Raw genomic sequence first — 18,501 nt, 5'->3', positions numbered from 1 at the left:
AGTTATACATTTTATAATAATTATGATATTTTATTAACTCTAATTAACCATAATTACCTTTGATCCACGCTCATTAAATATAATTTCAACATCTAGAATTGGTCCAAATTGCTGAAAAAATAAATGACATAATATTAAGACCAAATAAACAATAACAATAATTTCATTTTGGAACTATACAAGATGTATAATTAAAATCATTATAATAGATTAAAAATGTTATGTAACTTGGGTTAAAATCTAGAAGCATTATTATTTTCAACATTTTTAACAACTTTTTAAAAGCTTATACATGATGAACATTTTTATAGCAATACATGAATATTGATGATTTGGTTTTTGCAGTAATAGTTTATTATACATTTATTTTGCTCCACATTTTATATAAATGTATAAATGTATAAGTTTATTAATTTTAAGTATTTAAATGTTTTTTTTTTTTTAATATTCTTTAGATCAGTGGTCTTCAAGCTTTTTGGACTCGCAACCCTTGTAAGCTTTGTAAAAAAATTATAATTGCTTAAAATTGCTAAAAAATAAGACTTATTGCAACCCAATTTTAAAGCTTACGCGACCCAAAGGTTGAAAACCACTGCTTTAGATTATGTAGCTTGAATTAGAAATGCTTTCTTTATGTTTCATTTTCTAATGAAGTAATACCTACAACTTTTTACTCCATGTGAAATGTATCTCTTTAAGATAAAAAATAGTTAACACAATAATATACTATTCCTAGTAAATGGTTATTTTTTTCATACACATTAAATAGAATTTGAATTGATATTTGATTTATTGTTTATTACTTAGTGACAAAAGTGCATCAATTTTAGCATGTTTCAGCTATGATTCATCACAGATTTATTTTTACTTCTCAAAAACATTAATAGGATATATTAACATATATTTTGTGATATACAGAGGTGCGGCAAAGTGGAAGTTTTCTAGGGGCAAAGAAAAATATACCAAGGACCCAACCACTACTATAGACACAAAAAATGGTAGAGGGGAGGGGAGCTTTAACATAAATTGCATATATAATTAATGCATAATAATATAATAGAACTAATTATTATCAGTATTGACTACATATTGAGTATTATATTATATTTACAATTAAAGGATTAAAACCACAACTCAACCCTCTATTTAAAAAAAATTTCCAAGTCAATCACCTTAGAAATTATCGTTTGCCACACCACTGGTAATATGAATTATTATAATATTGTATGTACTTATTTAAACATGTTTACAATTATTTATTTAACTTCACAGTATATAACAGTATATGTTACATTTATTTGTTAGAATTTTTCAAAATAACAAAAATGTAATGAAAATTACTTTTGAAAAATAACCCTTAAAATATAAAGCATTACAATAATATGTATTGAAAAACAAAAGTAACAATTTTTTTATTAATCAGAAAAAAACAATACTATAATATATATGATTAATAATTAGTCTATTATTTAAATTATAATTTTTTAAAAACTCACAACTTAGTTTTTAAACATTTAGACAATGCATTTACTTGCATAGTACTTTATTTAATTTACTGTTTTTAAAATACATTTTTTTTTTTTGATATTTTGTTCAAGTTATAGCCATACTTTCACTTACATTGATTTTTGGTTGATTTTGATAATAAATTAGAGAAATAACTGTATGCTGGTTTGATTTTTAAATTGTTATAGCCTAAAGGTAAAGAAATTACTTTTCATATTGAAGAGTAAATTAATTTTATCAGAAATATATTTGAGTAATGACTCATTACTAATGAGTAAAGTTACTATTTTACTTTTTTTTTAATACACAATATTATATTATTTTTTTTATGTATAAATTATTTTATTTTATTTTACCTACATATTTTATTTTTATTTTAAAAATGTTGAAATGTTGAAATGTTTAAATTCATACATTTTTATTTTTTTAGTTTATAAGTTGGATGATAATAATTTTTATTCTCTTACATTTAAATAAATCTGTATATAACAGAACACAAACAATATACCAAAGTTAAGTCATTAATATTATATGTGTATAATAGATATAAAGACATTATATATATATAGAAATCAACATAATAATTTTAAAATGAAATATAACCTAATCAAACCTATTTTACATGTGGGTATTAAACATATTTTAATGAAACTATTATTAATAATACAATTATATTAATCAAACAAAATATTAATTAATTACCCCAAACATGGCACGCAAGTCAGGCTCTCTAAATCTAAAGGGTATATTTGATACATGAAGTCTCTTTGATTGGATATTTTTGTCTTCGCTAGATGAACAAGGGGACCCAGCGCCAACATTGGTAATGTTCGTTGGTGAGGCTACAGATACTGACACCGGTGTAGTCAATGCATTTGTAGCATTAGTACATTCCAACTATACATCACAAAAAAAAAAAGAAGAATATATGACAAAATGAACTAGCTGTTTTTGGATTATACAAAACAATATTACTAAGGCCACTACAGTGTGAGCAGAAAATGTTAGCTAATTGTCCAATTGATCATAATATCAAACCTTAACCCAAATATTTACCGGTTGTGATGCTGTAGTGACTGTAATTTGTTGTTGGTCAGACTTGATTAATCCAACAGATTGCTGTTGTTGTTGTTGTTGTTGTTGTTGTTGTTGTTGCTGTTGCTGTTGTTGTTGTTGTTGCTGCTGCTGCTGCTGCTGCTGCTGTTGTTGTTGTTGTTGCTGCTGCTGCTGTTGTTGCTGCTGCTGCTGCTGCTGATGTTGCTGATGCTGTTGAAGCTGCTGCTGTTGTTGTGATGACGCCATGGACATATTAAGCCCAGTCGGGGGTGAGTATGCAATAGGTGGCAACGGTGGATCACTTTCTACAGTCACTTGTGGTGGAAGTGGAGCTGTATTTTGAGGTGCAGCCACCGTGGCTGGCATTAGAGTTGGTTGCTGGGGATTGGCCATTTTAAGCGTCATCGCAGCCATTTGTCCGGGTTGTTGCATAGGGAATGCACCAGACGCTGCTGCGAGTGATGCATATGGATCAATTCCTCCTTGAACCATTTGCTGTAAACATAATAGTAATTTATTGTTATTTTTTAGAATTCAATGATATTAATAATAAACATCATTTTTAGTAAGTAAAACTAATCGTTTAATTTTAAAGGTCAGATTTTTTAAAACATTTTATATCAAGTTAATTTCATGAATGTTCATCAAAGATAAATACCCAACGACCTTATTTGTTAAAATGTATTTTACACAAAATATAATGCGGACTAAACGGACTCTATGTTTAACATCAATATGAGCATGGGTAACAAATATACATCATAAACGGCTCAGAAGCCCCGGTCAAATCCATACGTGTTCGAGGGGCTCCCCTCCCATATTGTAAATCTAAATCAAATCATAGTTACATTAATTTATATTGTGTTATAGTAGTTATACATGTAGGACTTTTATACATATTATACATGTCGTATTAAAAATTGGTACATAATAAGTTTAAGCTGACCGTCAGCAAAAACATTCAAGACGTTACACATAATATCGTTATTTGTAACGCAATGATATGGCTAATATATACGAGTATAAAACAACTCCTACCATCGTGGATCTATCGAAAACGAAATTCTAGATATTTATTTTAATGGATATAAAAGACGACTCGAAAATATAACGGTACAGAGATATGACATCATCTTTATCATCACAATTGACACGTATATACATCTGCAGTGATGTAAGTCTATAATATGTACGGTACCTGACCTATATTATAGTGTATAATAAACACACTATAATTTGACTTGGCGCAGAACTAGGTAGTTTTAGGTCGTACATCGTGTGTGTACGACGAAAAATTTCACATGCCTCTGGGTAATATCGATTATGTATCCAGTCGCAAGTAATCGCAAGGGCATCAAGTAACGTCATGATATTATTATAATCGTACACTCAATATTTATATGTAAAATAGGTATGTACAATGTACTATATGAATATAAAAGTGTACCTATATAGTATCGTCGAGATAAACTTGAAGGATCGACTGTATCATCAATGTAGATAATTCTACTGTGACCGTCTTATAAACGAACGTAATATAACCATAAAAGTAATATTACGTGATGTATAGTATAATATGCAAAACGATCAGCAGATTATAACTTCATAGATGTTAAAAGATATTCTCAAATAAAGAAAAAAAAAAGGGAAGAAAAATATAAAATTAATAAAACCCTTTAGAATTAAGGTTGAGTTGGGTTACAAATAGAAAACAATTTTACAATTCGTAAAAAATCATAATCTCAATTACTTTTTGTCGTTATCACAAAATAGTTTTCGATACTTTTAACTTATAAATTATAACAATATACTTTTATATAAAATTAAGAAATAAATTACAATTATTACGGTAGCCTTCTAGTACCTTACTTCATTCATCTATAATTTTAAATGCCAATTTAAATTTAAAAATAAACTATTTATTTAAAATTTAATATTAATGCATCATTTTTTTTAAAATAGCATTTACGCAGTTGTTTCTTTAAAAAATTTTTCCAATTCTTATTTAACTTTTAAAATTTATGCCAAAATCCCCTTTTCCAAAAAAATTAATACAAAATATTATATTTTAAGACTTAAGCATTTAGATTTAAACTACCTACTGCCAAATATGCGCATTAGTCTGTTATGTCAGATGACTAGTCATGTTTTTTGGCCCATCTTTAGCGCAAGGTGATTTCTGGTGCAATAGTATTTACTGCAGTAACAATCCCGCGGAGATATGAAGCGAGCGCCACGGAATAATTATATTCATAGACGGACTAAGCTATGGGGCCTCGAACAAACGAGTGGAGTTAGAGCGTCGAAGAGGTATAGAATGGGTATACATGCCGCGCGGGTTTCGGGCCAGCAACCAGTTTGACGTACAACAGCTGAATACTAATTATTGCGGATATATTATTATATTATACATATATATACAAAATATATAATGTTGTTTTAGGACGAGCTCGTATGAATACATACCGACGGGCTAAACGTGTGTATGCGGGACTAGACCGGTAGTAGGTATATTGTAATATAATATGTATGCATAGGCATCAAAGTTTCACCAAAAAAATTACATAACTTCGATTTTTAAATGGAGAACTGGTATGACGATGGCCATATTCGTGCGGTGCGTGAAAGCGGTAAAATATTCGTGACCAAACCACGCGCGCAAGCTAGACTCTTCCTGAAGACGCACGTGCGTCTCATACTACAACGACCTGTATTTTACATATTTCGCCAGAATGCCGCTGATTGATAAAAAATAGAAAAAGAAGAGAAAATAAAAAAAATTGTCAATTGTTTCCGGACGGATGTTTAGTGCTTCGTCGGGACGTTGGAAGTAAACAACAAGTATATGAATGTGTGCGAATTCTCGTGTAAACGGCATGAGTGTAGTGTAGTGTGTACCTACTCGAAGGACTTGTCTATTTATTTTTCACATTTCGTCGTGCACATCATAAATAATAAGTACTTTACTATATAGTATTATAGTATATTTACAGTAGTGTAGTGTACATCAGGCCACGGGATTATTCACGGAAGGAAAATACGACGGGGCGGTGTGTGGGGGGGATTTCGCTGGAGCGGAGAGCACTCTGGTCTAATGAGGATGTACTGTGAGATGCATTGTGTGCACCGGGGCCAATTCGGAGGACGCGTCTATCGCGGTGGGGGATGACTATTGTTGTAATACTTCACCGACGACGACGTTGGAAAAAAATATAGAATATGAAATATAAATACACAATATAATATTATAGGTACACTAGAAAAAAAAATCCAAATATTATATTGTAAAATGCTGCGGGCTCGTATATAATATAATAATAATATGTATACAACGTTTTTGTGTCGCTCGACAAGTGGCTACATCCTATGAGAAAGCGAGCCATATTACGCCGACATGGCCGGGCCCGTTTGTACATTGGGATAATATTATTGAGTTAAATTGATGTTTATTGTCGGCTATACATATATAGCTGCCGCCGACAATATTAATAATAATATAAATGATTCGTCAGAAACGAACGCGAATGAGATAATAAACGCACGCGTACATACATCATCAAACCGTGCGACGACAGCATTTGTGCGTGCGTGCGATACAGAGCTTGGCAAACGCGTCCTGAAACGCTAGGAAGATTTTTTTTTTATAGCCGCACTAAATTTAGATAGAATTTATTGTCCGCGCGATTGCGGAGCGAACTTCAAACGCGAGACCTGTTGAGCAAGTACATAGGGCGCGGCGGGCCGGCGGCTTTGTTCCCGCATTATCGTTGTTGTTGGCTAAGGAGCCGAAAACGTAGTACGTTGTTATACTACAATTTTTTTATTTTTTTCGAGCATTTTACAGCAACTACAGCAAAGTAGAAATCGGGCAGCTCTTTCGTAACGAATTGGAATGATACATTATTTTGTTTCATTCTCCTCTTCGTATAATCGTGTTAGAGTTCCCTCGTATCTAGCTGAACTTATTCGAATTTAGTCGTATTCTCCTTCGGCAATGCCGAATATAATATATTATATAGTATGAAATACTATTACTACTTAATTCTTTAACAGCGTCTCGCTAAGAGTACGAGAGCGGCAATATACTAGGCAATTATAAAATTAATGGATATTATTATATTATTATTATACTTTAATATAGGTATAATCATAAGACCATCAAATTAAAAAGCTGTAAAATATTGAGCAATTATATGTACACGAATTCCTTTTTAAATTCAGTCGTTATACAAACAACTTAATAATTAAATAGACGTTTTTCCAGCAGAATATATTGGCCAATTTCTAAACTATTGTAAATGAAGTATTAAAAACCCTAATAGGCTCATTCCACAACCAGTTTCATTGCACTAATATATTATTTATATTTCTAAATAAAATATAATTGTCCACAACCACAATGGCAACCCGGTCATGATTTAATGGTTTATAAAAAAACATGTCTATACTTCAGAGAAATTATTATTGATTTAATATAGGTGTTTGATTAAAAAATGAACCTAGAAAAAAATCCAAAATTATTACACATTCTTTCCACATTAAATCTATCTAGTACACCGATACATATTAGTACAAAATGGTAAAACCATGATCATAATTCATAATACAATATAGGCTATCAATGTTACTTGTTCAGACCCAAAAGCCATACTCATTAAAACATTACTTTCTACCATAGTTCACAATCACAAAATAATCAAAATAACGATATTGTTTATCAGTCATTACTCATTTTTATCAAACTAATTTCACCTCTTAAGGATGATATACCAAATATCTTTACAATGAATTTGTATTGTTATCGAAATTAAATTGATTAGTCATGTTAAAAACACAAATGTGGACATTAGTTACATATTATGTAAAGCAGACTATTATTGTTTCATGAAATATTTGTTTTTAACACAGGTATTTTGAAAAAAAATAACTGCGTGGTCGTAAACTTAACATTTTATCGGGACAAAAAAAAATAACTAGAGAAAACATATTACTTTATTAGAATGTTACGCCCATAAAAAAATTAGATGAGTAAATAGTATATACACGCGATTATTACACAATTCGAGAGTAGGTAGGTATAATATGATATAACATAAAATGTATTCAATAATTGGTTTTAAAACGAATCAGTTCGCTTTGAACTTGCTTTATACATCAGTAATAATAATATCTAATCAACATGAAGCTAATATATCCAAATAATAAATATATATTAAATTAAAAAATTAAAAAGAAATATTCACTGAAAACAACAAGTTGAACGAAGTATTGGCAATGGGATGTATTTATATACTCATAAATGAAATGAAAATACTTGCCAAATTATGCGAGTTAAAGAGTTCTAACGAGGCCTTACGGTTTTAAAAATAATTCGTACATAAATGGTTGTCATTCCATTCAAATTTCAAGCCATAATATGACCAATTTAATTTATAACAGCACGGTGCAATAGTGTATAATTTATAAATGGAAACCGCAATAGAGGTAAACGAACGATGGTAATCAAAGGTTACAATTGATAATATTATTTCGACGAAATAATTGTCAAATCTCACGCATCGTATCAAGTCAATAATCAATATAGACTATGGTTATAATTACTAGACTCGTTATTATTTTTCAAATTATACTATACGACATTTAAAACTGCAAACAACCATCATGAAATATAATATTTTATAAACGATTTATTGTAGACAAAAGATCGTCTTAAATGCAACAATCGAAACTAACCATAAATAAATATTTTGTTATATAACATTCAATATTAAAAAAAAACTTCAATTAAGAAAGATAGTAACATATTTCATATTAAAAATGTATAAGTATAGGTACAATGTACACCTATGTATTTACACATTTACAGTCAACAGTATTATAACAGATAATTAAAATTTACAATTTCTTTTCATAAAACTGATTTTTTTCCAAACACACACGAACTTATCGATGCCAACACACAACAGACGAAAACAATATTATATGAATATCGACAAAATAATAATTAAATATTTGATATGGTAGTTTATGTTATGAGAATGATGAAAACTCATATATATTTGATGTTAAGCGTTTTTTTCTTTCGATAATTATACACTCAAATAGGGAAGGAAGTGCCCTCTCCCTTCTTTTTTTTATTACATTCGAATACAATATTTAATTGAATCTACCAATCATATAAAAGTACCTATATTATATATGTATTTATTTTTTCGATACCAAATAAGAACAATGGTTACAAATTAAAATTATTTATTTCTGCATATACATATACGATATACAGAGTGATTCATCACTAAGACTCGCTACCATTTTATTAATTTATTCAAATTCTGATTTTTGGAATTTTTAATTATACTTAAAACAAAATTTTAAATGCTTATATTTTGTTATGTTATTTAAATAGTAGTTTATAGTGTTTATACATATCGATACAGAATTTTTTTTAATATATATTGATCAAAATTCGAACGAAAAATTACTGAATTAATATAGGCACTATCTTGCTGAAGATAATAATCAATAATAATAAGTATAAATAAACCATGATTTTAATATTACAGTACCTACTTGAATAATATATTAACATTTTATAATCAATCACAAATGTTAATACTAAACTAAATTTTATACTCGATATTATACTACTTTATATTTTATGTAAACCAGTTATTAAGAATTAATATCCTAAATACATTGAATTTTAAAACAGAAACAATTCGTTTTAGATGCAATAATATTACCGAAAATTAGGCATCTGCTTAGCAATTTACAGTAAAAAAAGCGCATTTAAAAAAATTATATTTATATTGGTGATATGGAAAAAATATCCATGTCACTGAAAATAGTCCAAGTGTATTGAAATATTAAAAAATCATTATTTAAATAACTGTATTTTTAAAGAATAGATAAAACAGTGAGCTTGCTATGCGAATCACTCTGTATATGTTTTCCAATTTAATTCAAACACTGCAGATAACGTTATTAAATTAAATTAACATAATATACACGGACAATGTGCCTACTCCAGTGTTGAATTTTAATCAAACATGAACTTTAAAACGCAATAAATACGACATTCGTTAGATTTTATTTAGTATACACAATAGTAAGCAATTTAATGTACCAACTGTCATAGTGTGTGTTAAGTTGTAAAAAATTAGTAATATGACTTATATTATGGCATCAGTCATTGCTACTTAATCTAGGTAAAAGAAATTAATATTTTAAATATTTAAACGATAATTTTATTAAAATCTAGACGGTCCTGAACACTAAATATTATATTTACTAGTATGACCTATTCTTATAACAATTAACAAATTGTAAAACAGACCTTAAATATTATCATACACTACAACAAGCAGGGACGACCACGGGTAAGGAATTATGTTTTTACAGCTGAATGTGGATAATCAATCAAATTTTAGTAATAAATACTTAATTACTCACTTACTACCTGGTGGAGGAGGTTACTTTATTATTCACATAAACAGTTTAAAAAACATATTAATTAAAATAATATCAATCAATTTAAAAATGAATATGAGCCTAAACTTTAAAGCTCTAGACGGCATTACATTTTGTTACTTCCACGATACACTAATTTAACTTTTTCTGAAAGTATCCCTAAGCCAACAAGTCACACATTAATTAAAAAATATTGATTTGTAATCCCATAAGTCATACATACAGGCAAAGAGCATATACTGTGTATACGTTGCGTGTGTACGTTTGTGCGAAATGCTACTCATCATAATAATTTACTCTATGCCTATCGGATATGGATTGAACGGAGAATAATAATAATCGTTTAAAAGCGAAACCAGACAAAAACAAACACGACCGGCACTGTCGAAACGTCGTTTAAATTAAATCACGCGTATAATATTATGTTGATACCCACGTCCATAAATAAAGTACAAAAACGCGGATGAAATGCAATTGGGCGCACGAACAGTGAACTTTTATATGGTTTCGCAGAGTATTACCCTCTGTCTACAGCACACGATATTATAAACAGTCCGTTTCCTCGACCGTTGTATAACAAAATAAACTTCAACAATACGTTCGCGGTACTTACGAGTGATTTAATTTTATTTTTTGACTTCTCGCCTTACCAACAGGTAGGTAATGATGACGACAACGACAGACAACACGTGCGTTTCCCCTCTACTCAGCTGAACAAACGGTAATTCGCTAGAGAAAAACGAACCGCAATAATATTATTATTATTATTATTATAACCATCATCGTATCGGGCTAATAAAACCTTGGAAAACGCGTAGAAGTACAGCGAGGGGATGTAGAGGGGGGATATGTAGGCGGGAGTCCGTTTTGTACGTCATGAGTTAATATTGTGTGTACCTATAAGCATATGAATTCATCAGCAGATTTAGACGAACGTAAAAAGTACAATAATAGTAATATTATATAATATACTATTTAAAATTTTGAATGAAATATAATGACTTCTAGTCATTTAATCGACGTTGTCGAGGTTTTTATTTTCGAAAATTCGCGAAATCCCAGGAAGAACGATTTATTACACTGCCGTCTGCCGGTAATAATTACACATATAATATTAATATGATTAACATCGAAAGCAAACGGACCGCGATGAGTACCATCTAGACTCATAATGATATAAACGTCATTGCTCGCCTATAGCTACACGGTCAGCGAATTCCTATTTAGTTATATCGCAGGTACATATTATAATGTTATATGCGCGAAAAGCGATTTCTAGACCGGCACGCCTGCCTGATTCACTAACCGCTCGTTTTAATTCGCAATTAAGAAAGAAAATCCTATGGTTCCTTACTGTGTGCACACGGTCGATTGAACCCGCGGTTTAATTAAATTTTTTTTCGTACGCATCTACATTAAGTACATCAAAACCTGACTACAAGGATATGGCAATAACACAATACCCGCGTGATAGTATAACAAATAACAACACTATAGTACAACAATTGTATCGCGGCGAGCATTAACAAAATAGCAGTTCGATAAAACAAACGGTACGTAGTAAAATAATATCAAAGTCCTCGCCAGAGGGCACAAGTCCGAACGCCGTTTGAGGAGGCGATTTTCTCAATTCGAAAACACGATAGGTATGACGATATGACGTGATATTGGCTGCCGACGCCGCCGCTCGATGTGCATCGTATCTGACACGCGAACGATGATGTTTATCATCATGTACAATGATAATAATAACGACAATTGTAATTATAAAAGAATACTATCGAAAACGCGATATATGGCACGCCGCGAAGGTCGGGTTTTGCAACGACGAGGTTAACCTTGCCCGCACGCGGTTTGTACGCCGTAGATATGTGCCAAGCGTTTTATATGCCGCACTACAACTACTATACGACACAACACAATAACCGCGTGCGTATTGTAAACGATCGACCGGGGCGGAGGCGAAGACAAACAGGCGCGGCGGCAGCAACGCGAGAGGAAAAAAACACCCGACAACGACACCGACCGTTTTTGAATTCGTGCCAATAAAGTGTAACCATATCGGCCGTTCGGTGTGCGTTTGTCCACAGCCCGAGGCGTCGGCGATCCGATTACCTACATGCGCGTTATTGACAAACCCGTAGGTACATAATACATAAATGTAATATAGTTTATGGTCAGGGCTCTAATACACGCCTCTACGTGTTTTTCTATGCGTTTAAATGCAATTTTATTGTTGTGAAATTTGCGTTTACCGGTAGGTGGATAAAGGTAGGTACGCGATCGCGGAAATACAGCATGATAAGTCCGTAAGCGCGCGTACGATTCGACTATAGACATAGAAACTACCTATTTATTATCTGCGTATGGCGCGTGGAGTACTGGAGTATACCTATAGCCTATAGGGCGGAAAATCCTTCAAAATCGTTGGTCAGATAATAAATGATAACGCATAATATAATCTGTGATGGAATATACAACGGAAGACCTGGTTACTATTATGATAATTCAAAATATTGTGTTATCTCATCACGGTGCACCGCCACCGAATAGGTGCAGCAGCTGCAACGATTTGTTAGGTGTGCCACCCGCAAGGAATCCGTCGTGATTACAGGATGTGGGCGCCGCGGTAACGAAAAATAAAGTAAAAAGTAAATATAATATAGACAACACAAAACGGGGCGAGTATAATTTGTCGTTATTATAGTATGCGGGACGACTAAAATGTACTTTGAAATGCATACTTATCACCGGTATTTAAAAATACCCAATGCCAATCGACAATGTTTTTATTTCTTTTTTTTAATTTAATTTATAACTGTTGTCGATCTAAACGAAATAAACGATTTGGAGTCTAGACTTACTCCAATTTATACACCCCATTTCCGTGTTAATCAATGAGAAGTATGAGCATCGCATGCTAGTAATTTGACTATTGTTATCACTTACACGATAATAATCGATATAAAGCTTTCACATTTATCAGGATAACAATAGCCAAAAATCTTCTCGTGGACTTAACAATACATACATAGTTACTGTCCGAAGTCTGCACGAGAAAACGAAAATAGTAATAATTATTATATAAAAAACAGAATATTTCCCAGGACCCTGCAGGCTACAATTGACAAATGACAAATAATTATTAGAAACCGCGTGGGAGATCTTTGTTATTCTCGTTACGATTACAGCCGTCGCGTTTATACAGATTCAATGGTATAATAATAAAACACCGTAAATGAATTATGATTGACGTGAGAGACATATTCGGAAAAAACAAAACAACGAATGTCGTCGAGTAACAAAAAAGTTAAACAAATTTTCTTTGTGACCGTACAGCAGCTGATTATCGCTCGGATAACCGTTTTATTCTTTTGCAGTGAAATTATATTTGTTGTTTTTTCAATTATATCGCAGATCGATCATGAAATATATCATTACCGTCGTCTAAGGTACGAAATCTTAAACTTTCTGGTCGATGCATGGGGTAGTCTGTATGTAGTACAAAAAAAGCGTTCGAAAAGAGCTTTTAATACACACGTCCATGGATCAATACGTGCAACGACGACAACATCCACATAAAATAAATTCCCGAAGTCGCGATCTCGACTAGTTTCGACCTAAATAATAAATTTATGTATAATGATATCAACTGCTCAGTCGACGACGATAACGTCTACGCGGGACACGATTCGCGTCGTCGTACGTTCAGTTCTCGTTCGGTGAGTCGGGGAGAGGAAAAATCAATGTTTCGAGTGCGTTTTTAATGGCATTTTCCCACCGTCGCTGCCTCCACCAACGCCACAACTACACCGGGGCACGACGAGACGCATCCCATACTCTATTACCGTATCTATCTATATAACACGTATAACATATAACATATATATTATTATTATTTCGTTCCCGGCACGTTACCAAGCATACATCCATCTAAAGATATATATGTATACATATAAACGACGTAGAACAGATGTGCGAGAGCCGCCCCCGTCCACTCCCTACGTAACCCCATCACAGACAGACAGGATAAATAAATTATACGCGGCCCCCCTCGACATGTGTGTTTCTCTCTTGGGCGACCTCCACACACGAGGAACGCACGCAACACGCGGCGGAAGAAAAAATTTAACTGAAATAACGCAGACTACAGCAGTGCCGCCCCTCGGGACAGAAAGGAAATTATACATTTATACTATATACATAATCAAAGAATATGGATATGCCGAGTAAATAATATAATATTATTGTCGTTGTCTTAGTGTCTGGTAATTTTCAGTAAACCAAAGTTTTATAATAATCGAGCAAACGACCGGCAATGCCAACGGTATTTGAAAAAAAGTCCTGAAGGCTGATTAAATCAATACATGGTCGAAAAAAATCGCTTTTATCTGCAACAATATCGTTGTCGTACCTAAGGCGTACTGAATTATAAATATAATAATAGGTAACAAATAATTGAGACGTAAAAACGATTAGCGATATAATATTACTTTAATATTGTCGATACAACATATAAAATAATGCGTACAGTGTACCTACACATAAAAGTAGCATTAGGTGCGAACAGTCTTAACACCGTTATCGGGATTTTTATCAAATATGCATTATATTATACGTATATATACTCGTGTATATTATGTACATCATTCGTCGTATACGGATGAAGGTTCGAGAAACTTTGATATTGATATATAGATATTTGGAATGAGTTCCAGTGTTTTCAACCGACAACATAGAATTCAAAGTTTATTTGATACATAATATATTTTAGTGTTTTTTTAAATAAATCTAATAAACCATAAACATATTACGTTTTTATCAAAAATATAATAAAAAAAAAATATAATAAATAATACACAGAGTGATAATATTTTATCGCCAATCAGGCAAATGCATTTTTAATATTTTAGGAAATAAAATCATTGTTTTTAAGTTTTTAGAACACATAGGTAGATATAACATTACATTTTTCTAGAACTTTCATTAAAATTAAAAATATCTTACATTTTTCAAAATATTGCCTTGGTTTACGAAAACTTCATCACTGTATATATTATAATAATAGCAAAAAGTTTATAACGATAAAATAAAAATATATACCTATATACAGTTTTCGAACGTATTTAAAATCAAACACATGTCATGTGTACTCTATACGGTTGGCTGCAGTCCATATGGTCAATGGACATTAGGTTACATACAATAATAATATAAAAGGTCGTTTTACAGCGATAGAGTTATTAGTATATAAATCCGCTAATTACGAGGAAACAAATTAACCATCACTGAGACCATTGCGCGGGAGTTGACCGTGCCAAGTTTCCGAAACCAATTTCGTTCACGCGAATTACAATAAGCTTTTTTTCTCACCATTTGCAAACGATATTCAAACGTTTGCTTGGCAACCGGCAATATTATATTGCTCCACTCGTGTCATGTATAATTCATTCGTCAGTTGCATATATGAGCAGCCGTCTCGTAAAAATATCACATGCGTTGTAGGTACTTGTACTTGTAAAAAAAAATGTATAAAAATATACGTCAACCAAAATGGGGGAAAACATTTTTTTATTTTTAATAACTTTTTTTTAGTCAAGCACAAAATTCAATACCACGTTTCATTGTCAAAAAAAAGTCTTTTGTTTATACAACCTATACGTACATATATAGACTATATAAAATGTACGGCGATGCTATTATTCAATCTACTCGATAAATTGTAGGTCGTAATATAATATGTCATCGAACGGGAATAAAAAAAACCTCTTTCCACAGCTGTGATAGTTGGAGGGTAGTTGAAAAGTGGGTCGTCATATAAGACGGCAATGAATGCGAAAAATGTCAGAACGCCCGTATTGTACATTTTGGAAAAAGATAAGCTTTTATTTAGATAAAAGTAGAAAAGAGAGATGAATATGTCGAAAAGCCAGCGAATTGTTGAGTGGGAATAAATAAAACGACGAAAACACGGCTGAGCACTTAATAATATATAAACTCACCTCGGGCCCGATATATACAGACGAATTGTATTATACGAATATCGATCGTTTGGGGAGCCAAGGAGGAGCTTAAAGCGAACGGCGGCGTCGGTCCAAGGAGCGAAAGATACTATACTCGCACATTATTTTCGTCTATTTAATTTTGAAGGAAATTTTAAAATACATGAATATCATTATAATATTATAATATATGAAATGGACTCTTCGCCATACGATTGACGTCGAAGAGAAAGAAAAAGCAAAAAAGGGAGGAGGAAGAGGGAAGCAGTGATGAACACGGTCTGCAGGGTCAGTATAATTAGTGTAATGGACTTTTGTTTCGTGTTCGTAACTCGAGCGACCATCAACAGGCAGGGAAAAATAATAACTCCTTGTTTTGTCACGAACAATAAATGTGTAAATAATATTATATGTCATGTATGTCATAATCATCGTGTGCTTGATATACGAAATAGATACTAGTGCCTAAATTCTTCCACCTGCAACAGTGGCATATTCGTTGATCCCTTTTAAACCGATGCAAAAACAATCAAAAATATGACGTTCCTAGCACTAGGGTGAGCGAAATGGTGTGCGATTTCCGAAACGAAATAACTTTTAGTCCACTTGGCCGCGCTGTCGGCGAGGGTCATTAAAAATAACTCACAGACGGGGGCGGCGGCAACGATTATTACCCCCTACGAACGACAAAGCTAGAAAACTGGGCGCACATCAAAGTTCGGTATTTTCGAATTTTAAGAAATATTTTGGATGACAGCGGTGAGATCTATCGATCTATCAGAGGGGGGGGGGGCGCGTTCCAAATATTATAATACGCGCGATCGTGATAACGGCGAATGCGCAAAAGCCGGGAGAGAGAAATAATAATAATCGTGTCATGCAACAAACGCATTTATCTGTACGGAAGAAAACCTTTGAGTTATCGCGGCCAATGTGACGGTAATGACGTGCTGTACAATATACACCTATATATTATTATATAATATTAATTATATTTTATTTCACCGATGACACAGGCACGGCGAGTGGAGCGGTTAATGGGTCTGGGTAATATATAATACAGTTGTAACGACGAAACGTCTCGGCTAGATAAGATTTTCGATGCAGGTACACAATACACATCCGCCGAAGGCCGCCGAACCCAAACAACTCGTCTTAATCGCCATCGTCGTGAACGAGCGCGCGCATAGACCATTCGGCCGACAATAATACGCTATATTGGGTACGATCCTCCCGGCGGCGGCCGACGAGTCTCACACACGCACGCGACGCGGCGATTTCTAAACAACTATGAGCTGTAAAGCCTACATAGTAGTAATCGTCATCGTCGGATGCGCCGCACGGCGTTGATTCCTATTATTTACACATATTTCGTAATATTAAACGTTTTACGTTGTACTCACTGGATAGTATAGCCCCTGATGGGGGATCAAATAGGGCGTTGCAGTCCACAGCTTGAGGCCGTATCGAAAAACTTTGTTTATCACAAACGTAGAAGGGCGGACGACTGGCGGCCTAACATGCTACACTACGGTGGCGCGTTCCCGATGCGTTCGTTTTGGCGATGATCGGTTTTCCGTGAGAGGTTCAACGATCAGCAAGCAGTGGGTTTTACGTTTACACGACGCGTCCGGAGACCGGCGTGTGTGCTGCGGGCGTTGGAAGAAGAGAGCTGGCTCGGTAAAAATACTCGGTAAACGCGGACGACGACGGCGGCGGCGGCGGATGATAAAATATTTTGGGAAAAAAAAACAAAACGCGACGAACAACAATATAATATAAAATTAACGATTTTTTAATATGCTAATAAAGATTGATACGTTTCGATAATAATAACGACGATGACAATAATAAAAACCAACTCGAAACCGATGGAAAAAAAATTACAATAGAATAATAATAACAAGAGTAACGACTTTGTGCGTGCGTGTGCACTGTGCACGGTGAAACGAAAACTGAGAAATGTTTTGCGAACCGACACGGACGCCCAGTGGCACAAGGCACAAACACAATCTGACGAATGGATTGGATACGGGAAAATGAACGTACGTACGCGGGCTCCCCGTGCCCCGTTCACCGTGCGCTTCTATCCCCTCCCGTCAGAATAACGCTCGCACAAGAGCGCGCGCGGCGGACGTGAGTGAGAGAGAGTGCGCGGCGGCGGCGGGTTATCCCCACCGCCGCTGCCGCCGAGGCGCGCGCGAATCGATGAAACAGATCGGTCGGTCGGCATACACGGCGCGCACCGCCGCTCCACCATTGCACCGGCCACCAGCCGGCGGGCTCACGCTCGCGAGGCCCCGCGCCGCCGCCCGGAGATACAATACCTCCCGACATCAAATTCCAAACCTTTCGTAAAGTCTCGTTCGACGAAACGATGTTATTATAATTTATATTCATATCGTAATATTATAGTACCTAGATAATGCGATCACGTGACCGTATCGTGTAAACATCGCCACGGTGT

The 18,501-nt window shown here is 33.7% G+C and overlaps 1 protein-coding gene across 13 annotated transcripts in view; it reads right to left on the bottom strand.

Annotated features, from left to right (window-relative positions):
* The window catches only part of LOC132920633 (RNA binding protein fox-1 homolog 2-like), a 38,136-nt gene extending 20,055 nt beyond the window's left edge, over window positions 1–18,081 (bottom strand). For 8 of the 13 annotated variants that reach the window (XM_060983150.1, XM_060983152.1, XM_060983153.1 and 5 more), the window contains exons 1-4: window positions 17,438–18,080; window positions 2,563–3,057; window positions 2,209–2,403; window positions 58–111 (exon numbers count right to left, since the gene is read on the bottom strand). In XM_060983150.1, coding sequence (XP_060839133.1) covers window positions 58–111; window positions 2,209–2,403; window positions 2,563–3,054 — 741 coding nt within the window. In that variant the 5' untranslated portion in view covers window positions 3,055–3,057; window positions 17,438–18,080. Of the gene's footprint in view, window positions 1–57; window positions 112–2,208; window positions 2,404–2,562; window positions 3,058–17,437 lie in introns of all 13 variants that reach the window. The other 5 variants (XM_060983151.1, XM_060983154.1, XM_060983155.1 and 2 more) reach the window with 2 other exon arrangements.
* Window positions 18,082–18,501: the final 420 nt, after the last annotated feature.

The sequence above is a fragment of the Rhopalosiphum padi genome, chromosome 2 (genome assembly GCF_020882245.1).
Source record: "Rhopalosiphum padi isolate XX-2018 chromosome 2, ASM2088224v1, whole genome shotgun sequence".
Lineage (NCBI taxonomy): Eukaryota > Metazoa > Arthropoda > Insecta > Hemiptera > Aphididae > Rhopalosiphum > Rhopalosiphum padi.
Note: the sequence above shows the minus strand (reverse complement) of the source record. Positions and strands in the feature narration are given on the sequence as shown.